Below are 24,908 nucleotides of genomic sequence, written 5' to 3'. Positions count from 1 at the left end.
AGGCCCCCCTGGCCCTAGATCGAAATCTGGAGGACCGAGAGGACTAAATAGATAGTCCCGGGAAGGTACGTCTAGCAGGCGGAGCCCCCAAAGGGAGAAACGTGGATTTCCCAGCAGTAGCTTTGGAGATCCATGCGTCTAATTCACCTCCAAAAAGCCATTCACCTGTGAAGGGAAGAGATTCCACATTATGCTTGGAGTCAGCATCAGCAATCCACTGCCGCAACCATATGGCTCTGCGCGCAGACACAGCCATAGCCGTGGTCCTAGCATCAATATTGCCAATCTCTTTAAGGGAGTCACAGAGGACTCTTGCCGTGTCCTGAATGTGTTTTAGGAAAGTTACAGTAGAAACTAAGGTCATATCACCTGAGAGACCTTCCTGAATTTGAGTAGCCCAGGAATGAATTGCATGTGTCATCCAGCAACCTGCAATGACCGGTCTTTGAGCTACACCTGCTGCAGTGTAGATAGGAAAATTGAGACCTCTCTGAAATCTATCCACCAGGTCCTTTACTATAAAGGAGCCCGGAGCAGGAAGTACTGCCTTTTTAAAAAAAGGCGAGAGACTGAGACATCTACAGCTGGAGATTCTTCCCAGAATTTCCTGCCTTCAGGGGCAAAGGGGAAGGTATGCAAAAACCACTTGGACACCTGATATTTTTTATCTGGATTTCTCCAGGCTATTTTAAATAAATCATCCAATTCCTTGGAGTCATTTTGTCTTGTCGGAGGAAAAATGACTGCTGATTATTAGCATCCGCCAGGGGAAGCTTTAACACATCCCGAATAGCCAATATGAGGGATTCAATACCCTGTGTAGGTGTGGTATCCCCACTTATGGGATCCACATCATCCCCATAATCCTGTATATCATCATCAGTATCCTGTATATCATCATCAGTTTTTGTGCACCTGCTGTAGACTGGGGGGGGGATGTTTAGCAGCTAGATTTGCCACTGCTTATTGCAGTTCCTGAGTTTTATTGGCATTTGCAGTGAGTTTAGATGACATATTAGACATCATAGTTTTAATAGCCCCCAGCCAGGAGGGCTCTTGACTCTCCCCCACATCGTTATCAGCGTTTTGTGATGACTGACTACACTGCTCACATGATATGGAGCCAAATGAGATAGGGGAGAATCCAGCATTACACACATTGCATAACTTCTGTTTTACCATTGTGAAGAAGAAAAACAGGTACAATACACATACAACACAGCCTGAAAAACAATACAAGCCTATTGCATGTGAGAGGAGACACAGGAGAGAGGACACCAGCGCACCCAACGCTGAACAGCCCCAGTGAGGCTGTCAGCATTTACATATACATAACCAACAGTGAGACTGTCTTATGAAAATTCCCTCAGAGGAATGATATTTGTGCACAATATAGCAGCACTCCCCCTCTCCAGCCGGTACTAGTGATCCAGTGTGAGGCTGCTGCTGCTTATGCAGAGGAAGGAACCAAAATGCAGCTGAGCCCGCTCTGATGTAGCTCTGCCCCCCGTAATGGCATCGGATCTACGGTGTAATATTTATACTGGCCATGTCTCCCTATGAGTTTGTAGCCTCACATAAATGCATGGTACAAGAATATTTAGCCAGTCTCACGCAGGGGCTACAGCGGGTCCCCCCCCAGGAGGGACTCGTACGCATCACCTGCACTTCTGCCGCAGAGTGAACCAGTGGGGATCCCTCTAGCTTGGTACCTGGTGTGTACTCACCACGATGATCACCTTCAGACAGCGTTAGGGGTGTGCGCATGCTGCGGCTGCGACAGCCAAGGTGTTATGCCCCGCTGAACAAATAGCCCCTCAGGATGGAGGTCCTGCAGCGGGGAAGCAGCTCTGCACCTCATGAGGCCGGTGACGGACCCCCCCCCCCCCCTCCCTAGCTCCCACGGCGCAGGTATGCTTTTGCCCAAACAGCATACCTAAAGAAATAAAAGAGTTTAAAAGAAATTGAAGAAAAAACTCTGGAGCTTGCAGAGTGTGCATCCTCTCCTGAGGGCACTTTTTTCTAAACTTACCTGTAGGAGGAGATATAAAGGGGAGGAGCCAGCACACACTGGCTCCTATGGACCCGTCTATACCCCATCATACTAATCTGTCCCCAATATCCCTCGTGGATGCTAGAGAAAGAGGGTTAATGCAAAATGATAAAAAGAATAAATGATAATAGCCCAGCTTATTCCATGAAATATACAAAAAAAATAAAATTCCCTTCAGTTACTTAGTATGTCAGCCAACCACAGCAGCTGTTACAAAGAGTTTGGAGTTCCAATGTAGCGGTCGGCAGTAATATTGTCAGCAGTCAACCGCATATGGTCGACATGCATTAGGTTGACAGGAACAAAAGGTCGATAGGTAAAAGTTAGACAGTGCTTAAGGTCGACATGTTCAAAAGGACAACATGGCAATGGTCAAGAAATGTTTTGTTTTATTCATATTTTTTCAACTTTGGCTTGATTTACCATCCACGTGGACTACGAGTGAAAATAGTAAGCTGCCCGAAGTGAGCCCGTGAGGGTACAGGTTTTTACTAATTGCGGTCATATATGGTTAAACATACAAAATGACACCCAAAAACTATAGAAACTTGTGTCAACCATTGTTTGGTGTTAACGATTTGCATTTCAACCTTTTGACCCTGTCAACCTAATGCATGTTCACCATATGGGGTCGACCTAAAGACGGTCAATCAGTTTACTATACATCTTGTATATAACACCCAAGACTTTGCCACTCTGAAAAATCAAAGAGAAAAACATCAACGATTGCCGAGGTTACATACACTGGAAGGCCAGTGCTGTGATATTGGCATTAAAGTGATTACATGTCAGTAATAAAATACCACAAAAATAATAAGAGTACCATTATAAAGCAATGGCTGAATATGAGGGCATTGGCTATACGGCAAACACAATTTCTGACAAAATTTCTGTCACATTTTAAAACCATTTCCATAAACAATTGATGACTTGATTGTGACACCCTGTTAGGAATATTTATATATTTCATGGTTATATTGATTTAAATTTAGAGACTGACGTTACAGTGAGGGAGTTAGTTTATTTTGTGAAGTATGACTAGAGCCGACTACAGTTTTAAGTCCTGTAAGCTGGTAAACCTTATTATATATACACGTTCATATTGGTCTAGTTATACGTTCCTGGGAGGTTGAGGAGATATAGCACGCGAGTAGCAGCTTAGAGTGGTTTTTGTTGCATCATGGGAGAAGGAAGGAGTACCGGCTCATGTCCAAGAAGGTTTAAGACTGATCTGGGGGACCGTAGATCAGAGCATGGACCTGCGCTAGCTGCTCTCCCTGAAAGCCTGCGACACAGCAACCGGAGGATTGGCGAGGTTGGGACAGATTTGGTCAGGATCCAATTCTGATCATATGACTAATCTAATTAAACTAAAATAATTGGTTAATGAATGTGACGCAGTATGAGTGTCAATAACTGGTAATTTAGAACGTTAAGGTAATTACAGGTGCCTGTTATTCTATGTAATAAAACAAAATTTCCTTTTGTTCCATAGTAAATTGTGTTGTTCATTTATTTGAAACAGGCCACAATTCACAAACACCATCAGTTTGTGGGGGGACGTAGTGAATATTACCAAGCCACCGCTGGTGGATTGTGGGTTAACATTAGAGGATTGAGTGAAGGCACTGCCACCAGGAGGCGGGCCTTAAGCGGAAGAACACTTTTGGTCGAGAAAAGTCATCAGGCTCTTGAAGGCGAGTCAGGGCTGCATGATATTGGATCGACTTGTAATTTAAAGTTCAAGCTATTTAAACAAAATGAAGACATTTGTGTATTAGACTATATAATCAACATACATAAATCAAAATAGACAAAAAGTGTGCACTACCAACATAATCTAAAACATGTTTATTTTTAAAATACAGTTAAAAACCAAAAAAAACAAAAAACAGATTAATGCAAACGTGGATCCGAATAGAACGTTCAGTCACAGGGAATCAATTTCAGCATAGGACTTCTCAATTAGCGTCAACATGTTTTTATATACTGGACTCGATTCAATCTGGGAGAGTTCTCCTAAAAGTATCTTCGAGCTTCTCAACTTCTGAACTTTTTCCTAAAGAAAAAAGAACTGCTAATCAAGAGAGCATAAAACGTATAAAACGTTGATTGTTTCTTACAAATGAAAGCATTTGACAAAAAAATGAAGTGCTTTATTGTAGAGAACTCTACTGCTGGCCAAGTACTCCCAGAGTTTACCTAGTTACCAGAACAGGTAAACCAAAAAAACATGGACAGCGTCCCCTTAATCAATTTCGCGACCAAATTGATTAAGGGGATAGAGACGCTTGAATACGAGGAAAGTCTTCCTAGGCTAGGCATGTTTACACTGGAAAAAGGAGATAAAGAGGGGACATGATTAACATCTACAAATAATAAGATTTTAAACCTACCGGTAAATCTTTTTCTCCTAGTCCGTAGAGGACTCCGTAAGGACCATGGGGTATAGACGGGCTCCGCAGGAGACATGGGCACTCTAAAGACTTTAGATGGGTGTGCACTGGCTCCTCCCTCTATGCCCCTCCTCCAGACCTCAGTTAGAAAACTGTGCCCAGAGGAGACAGACCGTACGAGGAAAGGATTTTTGTTAATCTAAGGGCAAGATACATACCAGCCCACACCATCCACACCGTACAACTTGGAACATACGAACCAGTTAACAGTATGAAACAAAACAGCATCAGCCAGAGACTGATCAAAACTGTAACATAACCCTTATGTAAGCGATAACTATATACAAGTCTTGCAGAATTCAGTCTGCACTGGGACGGGCGCCCAGCATCCTTTACGGACTAGGAGAAAATAAGAATTTACTTACCGATAATTCTATTTCTCGGAGTCCGTAGTGGATGCTGGGGTTCCTGAAAGGACCATGGGGAATAGCGGCTCCGCAGGAGACAGGGCACAAAAAGTAAAGCTTTTCCAGATCAGGTGGTGTGCACTGGCTCCTCCCCCTATGACCCTCCTCCAGACTCCAGTTAGGTACTGTGCCCGGACGAGCGTACACAATAAGGGAGGATTTTGAATCCCGGGTAAGACTCATACCAGCCACACCAATCACACCGTACAACTTGTGATCTAAACCCAGTTAACAGTATGATAACAGAGGAGCCTCTGAAAGATGGCTCCCTAAACAATAACCCGAATTAGTTAACAATAACTATGTACAAGTATTGCAGATAATCCGCACTTGGGATGGGCGCCCAGCATCCACTACGGACTCCGAGAAATAGAATTATCGGTAAGTAAATTCTTATTTTCTCTATCGTCCTAGTGGATGCTGGGGTTCCTGAAAGGACCATGGGGATTATACCAAAGCTCCCAAACGGGCGGGAGAGTGCAGATGACTCTGCAGCACCGAATGAGAGAACTCCAGGTCCTCCTTTGCCAGGGTATCAAATTTGTAGAATTTTACAAACGTGTTCTCCCCTGACCACGTAGCTGCTCGGCAGAGTTGTAATGCCGAGACCCCTCGGGCAGCCGCCCAAGATGAGCCCACCTTCCTTGTGGAATGGGCCTTAACAGATTTAGGCTGTGGCAGGCCTGCCACAGAATGTGCAAGTTGAATTGTGTTACAAATCCAACGAGCAATCGACTGCTTAGAAGCAGGCGCACCCAACTTGTTGGGTGCATACAGTATAAACAGCGAGTCAGATTTTCTGACTCCAGCCGTCCTTGAAATGTATATTTTTAAAGCTCTGACAACGTCCAACAACTTGGAGTCCTCCAAGTCGCTTGTAGCCGCAGGCACTACAATAGGCTGGTTCAGGTGAAACGCTGATACCACCTTAGGGAGAAAATGCGGACGCGTCCGCAGCTCTGCCCTATCCGAATGGAAAATTAAATAAGGGCTTTTATAAGATAAAGCCGCCAGTTCAGATACTCTCCTGGCGGACGCCAGGGCCAGTAACATAGTCACTTTCCATGTGAGATATTTCAAATCCACATTTTTTAGTGGTTCAAACCAATGGGATTTGAGGAAATCTAAAACTACATTTAGATCCCACGGTGCCACCGGAGGCACCACAGGAGGCTGTATATGCAGTACTCCTTTGACAAAAGTCTGGACCTCAGGAACTGAGGCCAATTCTTTTTGGAAGAATATTGACAGGGCCGAAATTTGAACCTTAATAGATCCCAATTTGAGACCCATAGACAATCCTGATTGCAGGAAATGTAGGAAACGACCCAGTTGAAATTCCTCCGTCGGAGCACTCCGATCCTCGCACCACGCAACATATTTCCGCCAAATGCGGTGATAATGCTTCGCGGTGACTTCCTTTCTTGCCTTAATCAAGGTAGGAATGACTTCTTCTGGAATGCCTTTTCCTTTTAGGATCTGGCGTTCAACCGCCATGCCGTCAAACGCAGCCGCGGTAAGTCTTGGAATAGACACGGTCCCTGCTGAAGCAGGTCCTGTCTTAGAGGTAGAGGCCACGGATCGTCCGTGACCATCTCTTGAAGTTCCGGGTACCAAGACCTTCTTGGCCAATCCGGAGCCACTAGTATCGTTCTTACTCCGCTTTGCCGTATGATTCTCAATACCTTTGGTATGAGAGGCAGAGGAGGAAACACATACACCGACTGGTACACCCAAGGTGTTACCAGCGCGTCCACAGCTATTGCCTGCGGATCTCTTGACCTGGCGCAATACCTGTCCAGTTTTTTGTTGAGGCGAGACGCCATCATGTCCACCATTGGTCTTTCCCAACGGTTTATTAGCATGTGGAAAACTTCTGGATGAAGTCCCCACTCTCCCGGGTGAAGATCGTGTCTGCTGAGGAAGTCTGCTTCCCAGTTGTCCACTCCCGGGATGAACACTGCTGACAGTGCTATCACGTGATTCTCCGCCCAGCGAAGGATCCTGGCAGCTTCTGCCATTGCACTCCTGCTTCTTGTGCCGCCCTGTCTGTTTACATAGGCGACTGCCGTGATGTTGTCCGACTGGATCAACACCGGTCTTCCTTGAAGCAGAGGTTCCGCCTGGCTTAGAGCATTGTAGATTGCTCTTAGTTCCAGAATGTTTATGTGAAGAGACTTTTCCAGGCTCGACCACACTCCCTGGAAGTTTCTTCCTTGTGTGACTGCTCCCCAGCCTCTCAGGCTGGCGTCCGTGGTCACCAGGATCCAATCCTGTATGCCGAATCTGCGGCCCTCCAATAGATGAGCCCTCTGCAACCACCACAGAAGAGATACCCTTGTCCTTGGAGACCGGGTTATCCGCAGGTGCATCTGAAGATGCGTGCATTGATGTACAGACACCTTTCCTGGTTTTAGGAGATTCCTGACCAGGTCGGATAACTCCTTGGCTTTTTCCTCGGGAAGAAAAACCTTTTTCTGAACCGTGTCCAGAATCATCCCTAGGAACAGCAGACGAGTTGTCGGCATTAATTGGGATTTTGGAATATTCAGAATCCATCCGTGCTGCTTTAGCACCTCTTGAGATATTGCTAATCCCATCTCTAGCTGTTCTCTGGACCTTGCCCTTATTAGGAGATCGTCCAAGTATGGGATAATTAATACGCCTTTTCTTCGAAGAAGAATCATCATCTCGGCCATTACCTTTGTAAAGACCCGAGGTGCCGTGGACAAACCAAACGGCAGCGTCTGAAACTGATAGTGACAGTTTTGTACAACGAACCTGAGGTACCCCTGGTGTGAGGGGTAAATTGGAACGTGGAGATACGCATCCTTGATGTCCAAGGATACCATAAAGTCCCCTTCTTCCAGGTTCGCTATCACTGCTCTGAGTGACTCCATCTTGAACTTGAACTTCTTTATGTACAGGTTCAAGGACTTCAGATTTAGAATAGGCCTTACCGAGCCATCCGGCTTCGGTACCACAAATAGAGTGGAATAATACCCCTTCCCTTGTTGTAGAAGAGGTACCTTGACTATCACCTGCTGAGAGTACAGCTTGTGAATGGCTTCCAAAACCGTCTCCCTTTCGGAAGGGGACGTTGGTAAAGCCGACTTCAGGAAACGGCGAGGTGGATCTGTCTCTAATTCCAACCTGTACCCCTGAGATATTATCTGCAGGATCCAGGGATCTACCTGCGAGTGAGCCCACTGCGCGCTGTAATTTTTGAGATGACCTCCCACCGTCCCCGAGTCCGCTTGAGAAGCCCCAGCGTCATGCTGAGGCTTTTTAGAAGCCGGGGAGGGCTTCTGTTCCTGGGAAGGAGCTGCCTGTTGCTGTTTCTTCCCTCAACCTCTGCCTCGTGGCAGATATGAATAGCCCTTTGCTCTCTTATTTTTAAAGGAACGAAAGGGCTGCGGTTGAAAAGTCGGTGCCTTTTTCTGTTGGGGAGTGACTTGAGGTAGAAAGGTGGATTTCCCGGCTGTAGCCGTGGCCACCAAATCTGATAGACCGACTCCAAATAACTCCTCCCCTTTATACGGCAAAACTTCCATATGCCGTTTTGAATCCGCATCGCCTGTCCACTGTCGCGTCCATAAAGCTCTTCTGGCCGAAATGGACATAGCACTTACCCGTGATGCCAGTGTGCAGATATCCCTCTGTGCATCACGCATATAAAGAAATGCATCCTTTATTTGTTCTAACGACAGTAAAATATTGTCCCTGTCCAGGGTATCAATATTTTCAATCAGGGACTCTGACCAAACTACCCCAGCACTGCACATCCAGGCAGTCGCTATAGCTGGTCGTAGTATAACACCTGCATGTGTGTATATACTTTTTTGGATATTTTCCATCCTCCTATCTGATGGATCTTTAAGTGCGGCCGTCTCAGGAGAAGGTAACGCCACTTGTTTTGATAAGCGTGTTAGCGCCTTGTCCACCCTAGGAGGTGTTTCCCAGCGCTCCCTAACCTCTGGCGGGAAAGGGTATAATGCCAATAATTTCTTTGAAATTATCAGCTTTTTATCAGGGGCAACCCACGCTTCATCACACACGTCATTTAATTCTTCTGATTCAGGAAAAACTATAGGTAGTTTTTTCACACCCCACATAATACCCTGTTTAGTGGTACCTGTAGTATCAGCTAAATGTAACGCCTCCTTCATTGCCAAAATCATATAACGTGTGGCCCTACTGGAAAATACGGTTGATTCGTCACCGTCACCACTGGAATCGGTGCCTGTGTCTGTGTCGACCGACTGAGGCAAAGGGCGTTTTACAGCCCCTGACGGTGTTTGAGGCGCCTGGACAGGCACTAATTGATTGTCCGGCCGCCTCATGTCGTCAAACGACTGCTTTAGCGTGTTGACACTATCCCGTAATTCCATAAATAAAGGCATCCATTCTGGTGTCGACCCCCTAGGAGGTGACATCCCCATATTTGGCAATTGCTCCGCCTCCACACCAATATCGTCCTCATACATGTCGACACACACGTACCGACACACAGCAGACACACAGGGAATGCTCTAAACGAAGACAGGACCCACTAGCCCTTTGGGGAGACAGAGGGAGAGTCTGCCAGCACACACCAAAAAGCGCTATATATGACAGGGATAGCCTTATAATAAGTGCTCCCTTATAGCTGCTTTATATATATCAAGATATTGCCATTAAATTTGCCCCCCCTCTCTGTTTTACCCTGTTTCTGTAGTGCAGTGCAGGGGAGAGACCTGGGAGCCGTCCTGACCAGCGGAGCTGTGAGAGGAAATGGCGCCGTGTGCTGAGGAGATAGGCCCCGCCCCTTTTTCGGCGGGCTCGTCTCCCGCTATTTTGTGAATACAGGCAGGGGTTAAATATCTCCATATAGCCTCTGGGGGCTATATGTGAGGTATTTTTAGCCTTTATATAGGTTTACATTTGCCTCCCAGGGCGCCCCCCCCCAGCGCCCTGCACCCTCAGTGACTGCGTGTGAAGTGTGCTGAGAGGAAAATGGCGCACAGCTGCAGTGCTGTGCGCTACCTTTAGAAGACTGCAGGAGTCTTCAGCCGCCGATTCTGGACCTCTTCTTACTTCAGCATCTGCAAGGGGGCCGGCGGCGCGGCTCCGGTGACCATCCAGGCTGTACCTGTGATCGTCCCTCTGGAGCTGATGTCCAGTAGCCAAGAAGCCAATCCATCCTGCACGCAGGTGAGTTCACTTCTTCTCCCCTCTGTCCCTCGTTGCAGTGATCCTGTTGCCAGCAGGAATCACTGTAAAATAAAAAACCTAAGCTAAACTTTCTCTAAGCAGCTCTTTATGAGAGCCACCTAGAATTGCACCCTTCTCGGCCGGGCACAAAAATCTAACTGGAGTCTGGAGGAGGGTCATAGGGGGAGGAGCCAGTGCACACCACCTGATCTGGAAAAGCTTTACTTTTTGTGCCCTATCTCCTGCGGAGCCGCTATTCCCCATGGTCCTTTCAGGAACCCCAGCATCCACTAGGACGATAGAGAAAAAGATTTACCGGTAGGTTTAAAATCTTATTTTCTCTTACGTCCTAGAGGTTGCTGCGGACTCCGTAAGGACCATGGGGATTATACCAAAGCTCTAGACCGGGCGGGAGAGTGCAGATGACTCTGCAGCACCGATGGAGCAAACATGAGGTCCTCCTCAGCCAAGGTATCAAACTTGTAGAATTTAGCAAAAGTGTTTGAACAAGTAGCCGCTCGGCAAAGTTGCAATGCCGAGACACCTCGGGCAGCCGCCCAAGAAGAGCCCACCTTCCTAGTGGAATGGGCCTTTACCGAATTTGGTACCGGCAATCCAGCCGTAGAATGAGCCTGCTGGATCGTGTTACAGATCCAGCGAGCAATAGTCTGCTTAGAAGCAGGAGCGCCAACTTTGTTGGCCGCATACAGGACAAACAGTGCCTCTGTTTTCCGAACCCGAGCCGTCCTGGCTACATAAATTTTTAAGGCCCTGACTACCTCAAGGGACTTGGAATCCTCTAAGTCCCCCGTAGCCACAGGCACCACAATAGGTTGGTTCATATGAAATGACGAAACCACCTTAGGCAGAAATTGAGGACGAGTTCTCAACTCTGCTCGATCCACATGGAAAATCAGATAGGGGCTCTTGTGAGACAAAGCCGCCAATTCGGACACCCGCCTTGCAGATGCCAAGGCCAGCAACATGACCACTTTCCAATTGAGAAATTTTAATACAACCGTTTGAAGAGGTTCAAACCAGTGTGATTTTAGGAACTGTAACACCACGTTAAGGTCCCATGGTGCGACTGGGGGCACAAAAGGAGGCTGGATGTGCAGTACACCCTTCACAAAAGTTTGAACTTCCGGGAGAGAAGCCAATTCCTTCTGAAAGAATATGGATAGGGACGAAATCTGTACCTTAACGGAGCCTAACTTTAGGCCCATATCCACTCTTGTTTGTAGAAAGTGGAGAAAACGGCCCAGGTGGAAATCTTCCATAGGAGCATTCTTGGCTTCACACCAAGATACATACTTCCTCAAGATACGGTGATAGTGTTTCGCCGTCACCTCCTTCCTAGCCTTCATCAGGGTAGGGATGACTTCCTCCGGAATACCTTTCCCAGCTAGGATTCGATGTTCAACCGCCATGCCATCAAACGTAACCGCGGTAAGTCTTGGAACACACAGGGCCCCTGCTGCAATAGGTCCTCCCTGAGAGGAAGAGGCCACGGATTTTCTGTGAGCATGTCCTGAAAATCTGAATACCAGGCCCTTCGAGGCTAATCTGGAACAGTGAGTATTGTCTGCACTCTTTTTCGTCTTATGATTCTCAATATTTTTGAGATGAGAGGAAGAGGAGGGAACACATAGACCGACTGGAACACCCATGGTGTCACCAGGGCGTCTACCGCTACTGCCTGAGGGTCCCTTGACCTGGCACATTATCTCCGAAGCTTCTTGTTGAGGGGTGATGCCATCATGTCTATTTGAGGAAGTCCCCAACGACTTGTTATCTCTGCAAAAACTTCTTGATGAAGTCCCCACTCTCCTGGATGGAGATAGTGTCTGCTGAGGAAGTCTGCTTCCCAGTTGTCCACTCCCGGAATGAAGACTGCTGACAGAGCGCTTACGTGATTTTCCGCCCAGCGAAGAATCGTGGTTGCTTCCGCCATTGCCACTCTGCTCCTTGTCCCGCCTTGGCGGTTTACATGAGCCACGGCTGTGACGTTGTCTGATTGAATCAGCAAGCCTCCTGGCTTGACCATAGTCCCTGAAAATTTCTTCCTTGTGTGACTGCTCCCCATCCTCGGAGGCTCGCATCCGTGGTCACCAGAACCTGCGACCCCTGAGAAGGTGAGTACTCTGCAGCCACCACAGGAGAGACGCCCTGGCCCTGGGGGACAGGCTTATTTTCTGATGTATTTGAAGATGGGACCCCGACCACTTGTCCAGAAGGTCCCACTGAAACGTCCTCGCATGGAACCTGCCGAAGGGGATGGCCTCGTAGGTCACCACCATTTTTCCCAGTACTCGAGTGCATTGATGGACTGACACTCTTTTTGGTTTTAGCAGGTCCCTGACCATGTTCTGGAGTTCCTGGGCTTTTTCCATTGGGAGAAAAACTCTCTTCTGTTCCGTGTCCAGAATCATGCCTACGAAAGATAGCCGAGTCGTTGGAATCAACTGTGACTTTGGTAGATTTAGAATCCAGCCATGCTGCTGCAGCACTCTCAGGGAGAGCGACATGCTTTTCAACAACTGATCTCTCGATCTCGCTTTTATCAGGAGATCGTCCAAGTACGGGATAACTGTGACTCCCTGCGCATTACCCTGGTGAAAATCCTCAGGGCCGTGGAAAGCCCAAACGGCAACGTCTGAAACAGGTAAACAGTTCTGTACAGCGAATCTCAGGTACGCCTGATGAGGGGGATATATGGGGACATGAAGGTATGCATCCTTTATGTCTGGAGACACCATAAAATCCCCCACTTTTAGGCTGGAGATAACTGCCCGGAGCGATTCCATCTTGAATTTGAACTTTTTCAAGTACAGGTTTCGGGATTTTAGATTCAGAATGGGTCTGACCGAGTCATCCGGTTTCGGGACCACAAACAGAGTTGAATAGTACCCCTTCCCCTGTTGGAACCTTGATAATCACTTGCTGTTGACACAGTTTTTGAATTACAGCTAAAACTATTTCTCTCTCTGAGGGAGAAGCTGGTTAAGCCGATTTGAAAAATCGGCGAGGAGGCACCTCTTCGAATTCCAGCTTGTAGCCTTGGGATACAATTTCCATCGCCCAAGGATCCACGTCTGACTGAACCCAGACCTGGCTGAAGAGACGAAGACGTGCCCCCACCGGCTCGGACTCCCGCAGCGGAGCCCCAGCGTCATGCGGTGGATTTAGTAAAAGCCGGGGAGGACTTCTGCTCCTGGGAACTAGCCGTAGCAGGCATTCTTTTCCCTCTACCTTTACCTCTGGCGAGGAAGGAAGAGCCCCGATCTCTTCTGGACTTATGCGACTGAAAGGACTTCATCTGATATTGCGGTGTTTTCTTTTGCTGTGGGGGAACATTAGGTAAAAAAGTAGATTTATAGCTGTGGAAACCAGGTACGCGAGACCCTCCCCAAATAAAACCTCACCCTTGTAAGGCAAAACTTCCATATGTCTCTTTGAGTCAGCATCACCCGTCCATTGGCGGGTCCACAGGGCTCGCCTAGCAGAAATTGCCATGGCGTTGGCTCTTGAACCTAACAGCCCAATGTCTCTCACAGCGTCTCATATATATAAGGCTGCGTCTTTAATGTGACCCAACGTCAATAAAATGCTATCCCTATCTAGGGTATCAATGTCAAATGACAAGTCATCTGCCCATGCTGCTACTGCGCTACATACCCAAGCCGACGCTATTGCCGGTCTGAGCAAGGCACCTGTATGTGCATAAATTGATTTTAAGGTAGTTTCCTGTCTGCGATCAGCAGGATCCTTGAGGGCTGCCGTGTCTGGAGAAGGTAGTGCCACCTTTTTGGACAAGCGCGTCAAAGCCTTGTCCACCCTGGGCGAGGATTCCCACCGTAACTTGTCCTGCGCGGGGAAAAGGATACGCCATAAGAATTCTCTTGGGAATCTGCAGTTTCTTGTCTGGAGTTTCCCAAGCCTTTGCAAATAACGCGTTCAGCTCATGAGATTAGGGAAAGGTTACCTCAGGCTTCTTTTCCTTAAACATGCATACCCTCATGTCAGGGACAGAGGGGTCATCTGTGAAATGCAAAACATCTTTTATTGCAATAATCATATAATGAATACTTTTGGCCACCCTTGGATGTAACCTCGCATCATCGTAGTCGACACTGGAGTCAGAATCCGTGTCGGTATCAGTGTCTGCTACTTGGGACAGGGGAAAGAAGACTTCAAAGGCGGCTGAAGACTTCAAATCTTCAATGAGATACCGCGCAGCGTTACCGCTGCGCGGTACCTCATTGAAGATCAGAAGTCTTCAGCCGCCTTTGAAGTCTTCTTTCTTCTCATACTCACCCGGCTTCTATCTTCCGGCTCTAAGGAGGACGGCGGCGCGTCTCCGGGACGAACGGCGAGGGTGAGACCTGCATTCCGACCCTCTGGAGCTAATGGTGTCCAGTAGCCTAAGAAGCAGCGCCTATCATTTAAGTAGGTCTGCTTCTCTCTCCTCAGTCCCATGATGCAAGGAGCCTGTTGCCAGCAGTGCTCCCTGAAAATAAAAAACCTAACAAAAGTCTTTTACAGAGAAACTCAGTAGAGCTCCCCTGCAGTGCACCCAGTCTCCTCTGGGCACAGGATCTAACTGAGGTCGGGAAGAGGGGCATAGAGGGAGGAGCCAGTGCACGCCCATCTAAAGTCTTTAGAGTGCCAATGTCTCATGTGGAGCCAGTCTATACCCCATGGTCCTTACGGAGTCCCCAGCATCCTCTAGGATGTAAGAGAAATATAAGGGGTCAATACACAGAGCTAGCGGGGGAATTGTGTTTGGTAAGATCATCACAAAGGACACGTGGACACCCGCTTAGGTTTGAAAAGAGGAGATTTCGCACACTGAGGGGTCTATTCAATTCTAGTCGGAAAGACGGCAGTTTCAGACTTTTTTAGATCGAATCATGATTCGACCTATTCAATGGGGTGAAGTATGTTATGCCGGCGGTCGGGCTCCCGGCGACCAGCATACCGGTGCCGGAATCCCGTCCGCCGGCATACAGACAGCTGGGCGAGCGCAAATAAGCTCTTTGCGGGCACGCTGCGCTCACCACGCTGCGGGCACGGTGGTGCGTTACACGCACTACCCTTTCTATTCTCCCTCCAGGGGGGTCGTGGACCCCCAAGAGGGAGAAGAACTGTCGGTATGCCGACGACTGGGATTCCGGCGCTGATATGCTGGTCGCCGGGAGCCCGACCGCCGGCAAAGTGAAGACCACCCATTCAATGGGGCTGCCGTTTTTCTGACTTGTCGGCAATTCCTACTTGTCGGAAAACACGTGGATCGGCGGATTAGCCACATATCCACGTGTTTTGTTGGATTTGCAGCCAAATCAGACAGGTTTTTGGTGCATTTTCGACAATGACGAGCAGACTTTAAAAAAGTCGGATTTACATTGTCGGAAACGGCCAAAACCTGTCGGATTTGGCCTTAAATTGAACACTGAAATGTTGTATCCTTTCAGTTTGAAAGGATCCAACATCAATTGAATAGACCCCAGAGATGGAAAGGTTTCTTCACAGTAAGGACCATACGTATTTGGAATTCCCTGCCCGAGAGAGTAGTAATTGTGGCCTAATTCCGAGTTGACAGCAGCAGCAAATTTGTTAGCAGTTGGTCAAAACCATGTGCACTGCAGGGGGGCAGATATAACATGTGCATAGAGAGTTTGATTTGGGTGGGGTGTGTTCAAACTGAAGTCTAAATTGCAGTGTAAAAATAAAGCAGCCGTATTTACCCTGCACAGAAACAAAATAACCAGCTCAAATCTAACTCTCCCCTGCAGTGCACATGGTTTTGCCCACTGGCTAACAAATTTGCTGCTGCAATCAACTCTGAATTACCCCCTCGGTCATTACATTTAAGAATGGGCTAGATAAATTACTAATGGATAAGGATATACAGGGTTATGGTGGGTAAATCATGCACTATAACAGGGGTGGCCAACCAGTCAGAGGTAAAGAGCCAGAAAAGATCCATAGTAAAGGGCAAGAGCCACTAGTTTTCACAAAGCCACACCCCATTTTTGTGCGCGCACCTTTCGGTATGACATTTGTAGGAGTATGACCTTGTGTCATAACCCCGTTTTTAGTCATGTTGTACAGTGCCACATACATATAATGCCCCAGTACAGTGCCACATACATATAAAAATGCCAAAAAATGGGTGCCTCCACAGTGCCAGATACATATACCCCCCTCCACAGTGCCAGGTACACATATGTCCACACAGTGCCAGATAAATATATACCCTCAGTGCCAGATACACATGCCCCCACAGTACCAGATACACATGCCCCCACAGTGCCAGCTATGCCCCCAGTGCCAGATACACATGTCTCCATGAGTGCCAGCTATACATGTCCTTACAGTGCCAGCTATGCCCCCAGTGCCAGATACACATGTCCACAGTGCCAGCTATGCCGCCAGTGCCAGATAAACATGTCCTAACAGTGCCAGATGTGCCCCCTGTGAAGATACACATGCCCCCACAGTGCCAGATGTGCCCCCAGTGCAGATACACATGCCCCCACAGTGCCAGATATGCCCCCAGTGCAGATCCACATGCTCCCACAGTGCCAGCTATGCCCCAGTGCAGATCCACATGTCCCCACAGTGCCAGCTATGCCCCCAGTGCAGATACACATGCCCCCACAGTGCCAGCTATGCCCCCATTGCAGGTACACATGTTCCCACAGTGCCAGCTATGCCGCCAGTGCAGATCCACATGCCCCTACAGTGCCAGCTATACCCCAGTGCAGATCCACATGCCCCCACAGTGCCAGCTATACCCCCAGTGCAGATCCACACGCCCTCACAGTGCCAGCTATGCACCCAGTGCAGATCCACATGCCCCCACAGTACCAGCTATACCCCCAGTGCAAATCCACATGCTCCCACAGTGCCAGCTATGCCCCCAGCGCAGATCCACGTCCCCACAGTGCCAGCTATGCCCCCAGTGCAGATCCACATGCCCCCACAGTGCCAGCTATGCCCACATGTCCCCACAGTGCCAGCTATGCCCCAGTGCAGATCCACATACCCCACAGTGCCAGATATGCCCCCAGTGCAGATCCACATGCCCCCAGTGCAGATCCACATGCCCCCACAGTGCCAGCTATGCCCCAGTGCAGATCCACATGTCCCCACAGTGCCAGCCATGCCCCCAGTGCAGATCCACATGTCCCCACAGAGCCAGACATGCCCCCAGTGCAGATCCACATGCCCCCACAGTGCCAGACATGCCCCCAGAGCAGATCCACATGCCCCCACAGTGCCAGCTATGCCCCAGTGCAGATCCACATGCCCCCACAGTGCCAGATATGCCCCCAGTGCAGATCCACATGCCCCCAGTGCCAGATATGCCCCCAGTGCAGATCCACATGCCCCCACAGTGCCAGCCATGCCCCCAGTGCAGATCCACATGACCCCACAGTGCCAGATATGCCCCCAGAGCAGATCCACATGCCCCCACAGTGCCAGCTATGCCCCCAGAGCAGATCCACATGCCCCCACAGAGCCAGCTATGCCCCCAGTGCAGAGCCACATGCCCCCACAGTGCCAGCTATGCCCCCAGTGCAGATCCACATGCCACCAGCAGCGCAGTGAACTCTCTTATTAATGGGGGGGGGGGTTATTATTAGATTTGTCTGTAACATATGAAATCGCAGCTGCATATGCAACCGCATGCACCTTTCAATCGGGCACAGTACACACCTTGTACTTGTTTTGTTTTCATGTGATTTTTTTTTTTTAATCAAATGCTATTGTATGCTTAGGTGGCATTGGGGGTCATTCCGAGTTGTTCGCTAGCAGATTTCGGTCGCAGCGCAGCGATCAGGCAAAAAAAGGCACTTCTGCGCATGCCGCGCAATGCGCACGCGTGTCGTACTATTACAAAGAACGATGTAGTTTCACACAAGGTCTAGCTAAGCTTTTCAGTCGCTCTGCTGGCCGCAGAGTGATTGACAGGAAGTGGGCGTTTCTGGGTGTCAACGGACCGTTTTCAGGGAGTGAGCGGAAAAACGCAGGCGTGGCTGGGGAAATGTAGGTGCGGCTGGCCGAACGCAGGGCGTGTTCGTGATGTCAAAATAGGAACTGAACAGTCTGAAGTGATCGCAAGCGCTGAGTAGGTCTGGAGCTACTCTGAAACTGCACAAAATTATTTTGTAGCTGCTCTGCGATCCTTTCGTTCGCACTTCTGCTAAGCTAAAATACACTCCCAGAGAGCGGTGGCATAGCGTTTGCACGGCTGCTAAAAGCAGCTAGCGAGCGAACAACTCGGAATGACCACAATTGACAGATATGCCTAATGAAAAAAAAAAAAAACATATGGGAACTGTTCTCTATCAAAAAAATTTATAAAATTAAAACCATCAAAACGTACAGTACCTGCATTGTCTGAGCCTTAAAGGTGCTTTTCGGAAGCTGTATGGGGTCCAAATGTTTTACTGTATCCTGTATATCAGAAACGGTAAAAATAAGAATTTACTCACCGGTAATTCTATTTCTCGTAGTCCGTAGTAGATGCTGGGGACTACGTAAGGACCATGGGGAATAGATGGGCTCCGCAGGAGACTGGGCACTCTAAAAGAAAGATTAGGTACTATCTGGTGTGCACTGGCTCCTCCCTCTATGCCCCTCCTCCAGACCTCAGTTAGGGAAACTGTGCCCGGAAGAGCTGACACTACAAGGAAAGGATTTGGAATCCAGGGTAAGACTCATACCAGCCACACCAATCACACCGTACAACTTGTGATAACCATACCCAGTTAACAGTATGAACAACAACTGAGCCTCAATCAACGGATGGCTCATAACAATAACCCTTTAGTAAGCAATAACTATGTACACGTATTGCAGAAGAAGTCCGCACTTGGGATGGGCGCCCAGCATCCACTACGGACTACGAGAAATAGAATTACCGGTGAGTAAATTCTTATTTTCTCTGACGTCCTAGTGGATGCTGGGGACTCCGTAAGGACCATGGGGATTATACCAAAGCTCCCAAACGGGCGGGAGAGTGCGGATGACTCTGCAGCACCGAATGAGCAAACTCAAGGTCCTCCTCAGCCAGGGTACCAAACTTGTAGAACTTAGCAAATGTGTTTGAACCCGACCAAATAGCAGCCCGGCAAAGCTGTAAAGCCGAGACCCCTCGGGCAGCCGCCCAAGAAGAGCCCCCCTTCCTTGTGGAATGGGCTTTTACTGATTTTGGATGCGGCAATCCAGCCGCAGAGTGAGCCAGCTGACTCGTGCTACAGATCCAGCGAGCAATAGTCTGCTTTGAAGCAGGAGCGCCAACCTTGTTGGCTGCATACAGAATAAACAGCGAGTCAGACTTTCTGACTCCCGCCGTTCTGGAAACATACATTTTCAAAGCCCGGACTACATCCAGCAACTTGGAATCCTCCAAGTCCCTAGTAGCCGCAGGCACCACAATAGGTTGGTTCAAATGAAACGATGATACCACCTTAGGGAGAAATTGGGGACGAGTCCTCAATTCTGCCCTGTCCATATGGAAGATCAGATAAGGGCTTTTACATGACAAAGCCGCCAATTCTGACACACGCCTAGCCGAAGCTAAGGCCAATAGCATGACCACTTTCCACGTGAGATATTTTAGCTCCACGGTCTTAAGTGGCTCAAACCAGTGGATTTCAGGAAATCCAACACAACGTTAAGATCTCAAGGTGCCACTGGTGGCACAAAAGGAGGCTGAATATGCAGCACTCCCTTTACAAACTTCTGAACCTCAGGCAGCGAAGCCAGTTCCTTTTGAAAGAAAATGGATAGGGCCGAGATCTGAACCTTTATGGACACTAATTTGAGACCCATAGTCACACCTGACTGTAGGAAATGCAGAAAACGACCCAACTGAAATTCCTCTGTAGGGGCCTTCCTGGCCTCACACCAAGCAACATATTTTCGCCATATGCGGTGATAATGCTTTGCTGTCACATCCTTCCTAGCTCTTATCAGCGTAGGAATTACTTCATCCGGTATACCCTTTTCCGCTAGGATCCGGCGTTCAACCGCCATGCCGTCAAACGCAGCCGCGGTAAGTCTTGAAAACAGACAGGGTCCCTGTTGCAACAGGTCCCGTCTGAGAGGCAGAGGCCATGGGTCCTCTGTGATCAACTCTTGTAGCTCTGGGTACCAAGTCCGTCTTGGCCAATCCGGAACGATGAGTATTGTTCTCACTCCTCTTTTTCTTACTATTCTCAGCACCTTGGGTATGAGAGGGAGAGGAGGAAACACATATACCGACTGGAACACCCACGGTGTTACTAGTGCATCCACAGCTATCGCCTGAGGGTCCCTTGACCTGGCGCAATATTTTTTTAGTTTTTTGTTTAGGCGGGACGCCATCATGTCTACCTGTGGCCGTTCCCACCGATTTACAATCTGCTCGAAGACTCCTTGATGAAGTCCCCACTCTCCCGGGTGGAGGTCTTGCCTGCTGAGGAAGTCTGCTTCCCAGTTGTCCACTCCCGGAATGAACACCGCTGACAGTGCTTGCACGTGATTCTCCGCCCAACGCAGAAGCCTTGTGGCTTCCGCCATTGCCACCCTGCTTCTTGTGCCGCCCTGGCGGTTTACATGGGCGACTGCCGTGATGTTGTCTGACTGAATCAACACTGGTTGGTCTCGAAGCAGGGGCTCCGCTTGACTCAGGGCATTGTATATGGCCCTTAATTCCAGTATGTTTATGTGCAGACAAGTCTCCTGACTTGACCACAGGCCCTGGAAGTTTCTTCCTTGAGTGACTGCCCCCCATCCGCGGAGGCTTGCATCCGTGGTCACCAGGACCCAGTCCTGTATGCCGAACCTGCGGCCCTGAAGAAGATGAGCACTCTGCAGCCACCACAGAAGAGACACCCTGGCCCTCAGGGACAGGGTGATCAGCCGATGCATCTGAAGATGCGATCCGGACCACTTGTCCAACAGATCCCACTGAAAGATCCTGGCATGGAACCTGCCGAAGGGAATGGCTTCGTATGACGCCACCATCTTTCCCAGTACTCGCGTGCAGTGGTGCACCGATACCTGTTTTGGTTTCAGGAGGTCTCTGACCAGAGTCACTAACTCCTGAGCCTTTTCCTCTGGAAGAAACACCTTCTTCTGTTCTGTGTTCAGAATCATACCCAGGAAGGGCAGACGCGTCGTAGGAAACAGCTGCGACTTTGGAATATTCAGAATCCAGCCGTGCCGTAGCAACACTTCCTGAGAGTATGCTACGCTGATCAACAACTGCTCCCTGGACCTCGCCTTTATGAGGAGATCGTCCAAGTACGGGATAACTAACTCCTTGCTTCCGAAGGAGTACCATCATTTCCGCAATTACCTTGGTAAAAACTCTCGGTGCCGTGGACAGACCAAACGGCAACGTCTGGAATTGGAAATGACAGTCCTGTACCACAAACCTGAGGTACTCCTGGTGAGGTGGGTAAATGGGGACATGCAAGTACGCATCCTTGATGTCCAGAGATACCATAAAATCCCCCTCTTCCAGGCTCGCAATGACCGCTCTGAGCGATTCCATTTTGAACTTTAACTTTTTCACGTAAATGTTCAAGGATTTTAAATTTAGAATGGGTCTTACCGAACCGTCCGGTTTCGGTACCACGAACAGTGTGGAATAGTAACCCTTTCCCTGCTGAAGGGGGGGGGGGTACCAGTATTATCACTTGCTGGAGGTACAGCTTGTGAATTGCCGCCAGGACTACCTCCCTCTCCGTGGGAGAAGCTGGCAAGGCAGATTTTAGGTAACGGTGAGGGGGGGGTCACCTCGAACTCCAGCTTGTATCCCTGCGATACAATCTGTATAGCCCAAGGATCCACCTGTGAGCGAACCCACTGATTGCTGAAGTGTCGGAGACGCGCCCCCACCGCTCCTGGCTCCGCCTGTGGAGCCCCAGCGTCATGCGGTGGACTTAGTGGAAGCCGGGGAGGACTTTTGTTCCTGGGAACTGGCTGCATGGTGCAGCTTCTTTCCTCTACCCCTGCCTCTAGCAAGAAAGGACGCCCCTAATACAGCAGCCGCGGTATGTATACCAGGTGTAGGGGGAGAGAGATCATTCACTGAAAGTACCTCAGGTTATCAGCTGCAGGAGAGCCGGAGTTCAGTGAGGAGGCGAGCCAGACACCAGCAGCGGAGGAAGGCTGTTTGATAAGTAAGGTCCAGCTCCGGGAGACACACAGGGGTGCAGCACACAATCACTGGGGCTACTGAGCGCACACCAGCACACACATAGAAGTAGAGCAGTCACAGTGGGAGAGGTTATCCGTCAATCCCAGCATTCGCGCCCAAAGATGGTCGAGGGCGGTCATACACGCCGTACACTTTGTAGGCTTGACTCCGGGGTATAAAAGGTGACTCCAGATTTAAGGGTAGGATCAAAGACTTTGCTAGCGTCTAGTGTAGCTGTAGCGCACAGCTAGAAGGAAAACTTAAAGTATAGAACCAGATTTTAAAACAATTAAATGGTGCTCTCAACGTGGGAGACCCATTATTGAGCATCTGATGCTTATTGTTCCTGTGAAGCTCCAGATTGCCTTGCTCTGCGGATTGGCAGTGATCTGGAACACCATCCCTGCAGTGTTGCCGTGCATCTTGTATTCAGAAGGCTGTTCCCGATTGCCTGCAGCTCCAGGGCAGCAGAGATCCTCTGTTACTTTGGATAACTGTGCTAGTGCATCCAGACTAGTGACTGCTACTCCTGACTGGAACTGTACAGTTGTCACAAAAGTCTCCTATTCTGTATCACTGAAGTTTACTCCCATCTAATCACTTCAAAGTCCTTGGACACTGACTCTGCTGGTTCTCATTTCTCATAAACTCCAGTTTGTGCTTCCGAACATCTCAGAGACAGGAAAAGTGTCCATATTAACTGATACTATAGCCTGCTGGAGGGTTTTTCTTTTGACGTTTTTTGTACTAGTTAATGGATATTATTAGCTTTTTTTTTTCCATATATATATGGGGCACATCGTTGTTGCTTCTGCTGTGTAACACCCATATTTAAGTACTAAGCTGACTTTTAACAGGTATAATTTTGCACTATAATTTACTGGGCTAGGTGAATTTTACATAGTTTTATCAGCCATACTTCAATTTGTATGTTGTAATACTGCCACCTGATGGTACACTTGAGTATAACGCCTCCTTTTACAGTGTAATTATTTCATACACTCGATACCTGTATTTTTTTTTTTTTCCCAGGATTATTTCAACTTTATATCTGTGTTCATGTAATAGTGTTAGGCAACCCCTGAGTTTAATAACCTTGCTTTACAATTAAGATTTCCCAGGTTTTTCTTCTTTAAGCAAGATACACTTTCTGGTATCATGTCTGCTTATGGAACTTCCCAATTGGAGGAGTGCTCCTCTTCACCCCCCCCCCCCCCCCCCTCCTCCTTCCTGGTTTGCCAGCTGGAGAGGTTCTGCCTTCGGGTCTCAATGTTACAGGTTATGCTACTCATTTGGCAATGGAATTATTGAAAATTCTAACACCCTATCTAGATGAAAAATGTAATAGCTTATTGGCTCTATTTCACACTAACCCGATCCCTTTGCATTCCCACGCCCCTTTCCCTGGTACTCTAACCAATATCCAGAGTGACTCTGAAAGTAATGAGCCAGTTCCAGTTAGTCCTAACGCTAAATCTGTTGAATTGATGCCCACGCCTCTTCCTGAGGATGTTGGCATCAATTTTGAATTGGTAGCTTCTCAACATGTTGCTTCTCTTACTTTAGAGGGGCACCCTGCTACTCTCCTCTTTGCCACCCAGGATCTACTTTGTGAGCTTGGGGTCTCAATAATGCACATGGACAGCGGACTTGCCCTCAGTTATACTGACACTTTTACGTTTAATATTCTAGATAAGCAGCTGTGCTTACTTAATGGAATAAAACGTACTCATATGCGACAAATGCTCTTTTGGCAATTAGGATTACCATCTCTGTATCAAGGCCGCCGTGGTGCTGTTACTTGAATGACTGTTAACTGTCCCTGCCCTATGGTATTCCTTATATTGGATCTTTCACCAATATGTACTAATCTGACATAGCAATTGATAATTAATATTCTACTTGTAATTCACATGTTTCTTGATTATTTGTCTCCCTTAATTTTTATTTTACTTTATTTATTTTAATGACCCTATACTTTCCAACTGTTTGCACTTAGTCCCGCCTTTATATTGCCTATTACATTGTTTGTAGGTACATGTGTATTTATTCTTATATATTTGGGCAGGAAGTTGCTTCTTAGTACGAATTCACAAAACTTGATTCTAAAATATTTTCAGCTATCTGCGCTCAAATAACTACCTGTAGTCTGTTCTTACTTACTATCTTGTTTATGAAGCCCTATGGATATCAACACTTGCATGATGTGTCATGCATATACGTCTCTTCCCCCTTTTTTTTATTTTTTTATTTTGTTAATACTTTGTTTAGTAGTTTATTATTCACCTTTTTATATTATTTATACGGTATATGCTCTCAAGCTATTTGGTATATTGCAACAGAATGCTGCTGAAATGCTTACCTCCTGATTGCGTTATCAAAATTGCTAGTTGAGCTAAGTGACTAATATTGTCTTGAATCAATTTTTGTTCATTAAAATATACCATAATGTTTAGTGTAAGGTTTCCGGGAAATAGACTGCTGACCAGCAGTTGCTTCCTATTTCTTTTGGTTTGGGAAAATTTGAAAAAGCAGTGGTGAGGCTGAGGCATTCAGTGCAGATATTCTCTGCTGTAATATGAACATTTACCAAGTGG

General features: G+C 48.0%; 1 protein-coding gene across 5 annotated transcripts in view; it reads right to left on the bottom strand.

Annotated features, from left to right (window-relative positions):
• Nucleotides 1–3,889: 3,889 nt before the first annotated feature.
• The window catches only part of LOC135054976 (centromere protein Q-like), a 156,965-nt gene continuing 135,946 nt past the window's right edge, over nt 3,890–24,908 (bottom strand). For all 5 annotated transcript variants that reach the window (XM_063958494.1, XM_063958493.1, XM_063958495.1 and 2 more), the window contains exons 9-10: nt 18,510–18,575; nt 3,890–4,112 (exon numbers count right to left, since the gene is read on the bottom strand). In XM_063958494.1, coding sequence (XP_063814564.1) covers nt 3,984–4,112; nt 18,510–18,575 — 195 coding nt within the window. In that variant the 3' untranslated portion in view covers nt 3,890–3,983. The remainder of the gene's footprint in view (nt 4,113–18,509; nt 18,576–24,908) is intronic.

The sequence above is a fragment of the Pseudophryne corroboree genome, chromosome 3 (assembly GCF_028390025.1).
Source record: "Pseudophryne corroboree isolate aPseCor3 chromosome 3, aPseCor3.hap2, whole genome shotgun sequence".
NCBI classification, from domain to species: domain Eukaryota; kingdom Metazoa; phylum Chordata; class Amphibia; order Anura; family Myobatrachidae; genus Pseudophryne; species Pseudophryne corroboree.
The sequence above is the reverse complement of the archived record's forward strand: the minus strand, read 5'-3'. Positions and strand labels throughout refer to the sequence as shown.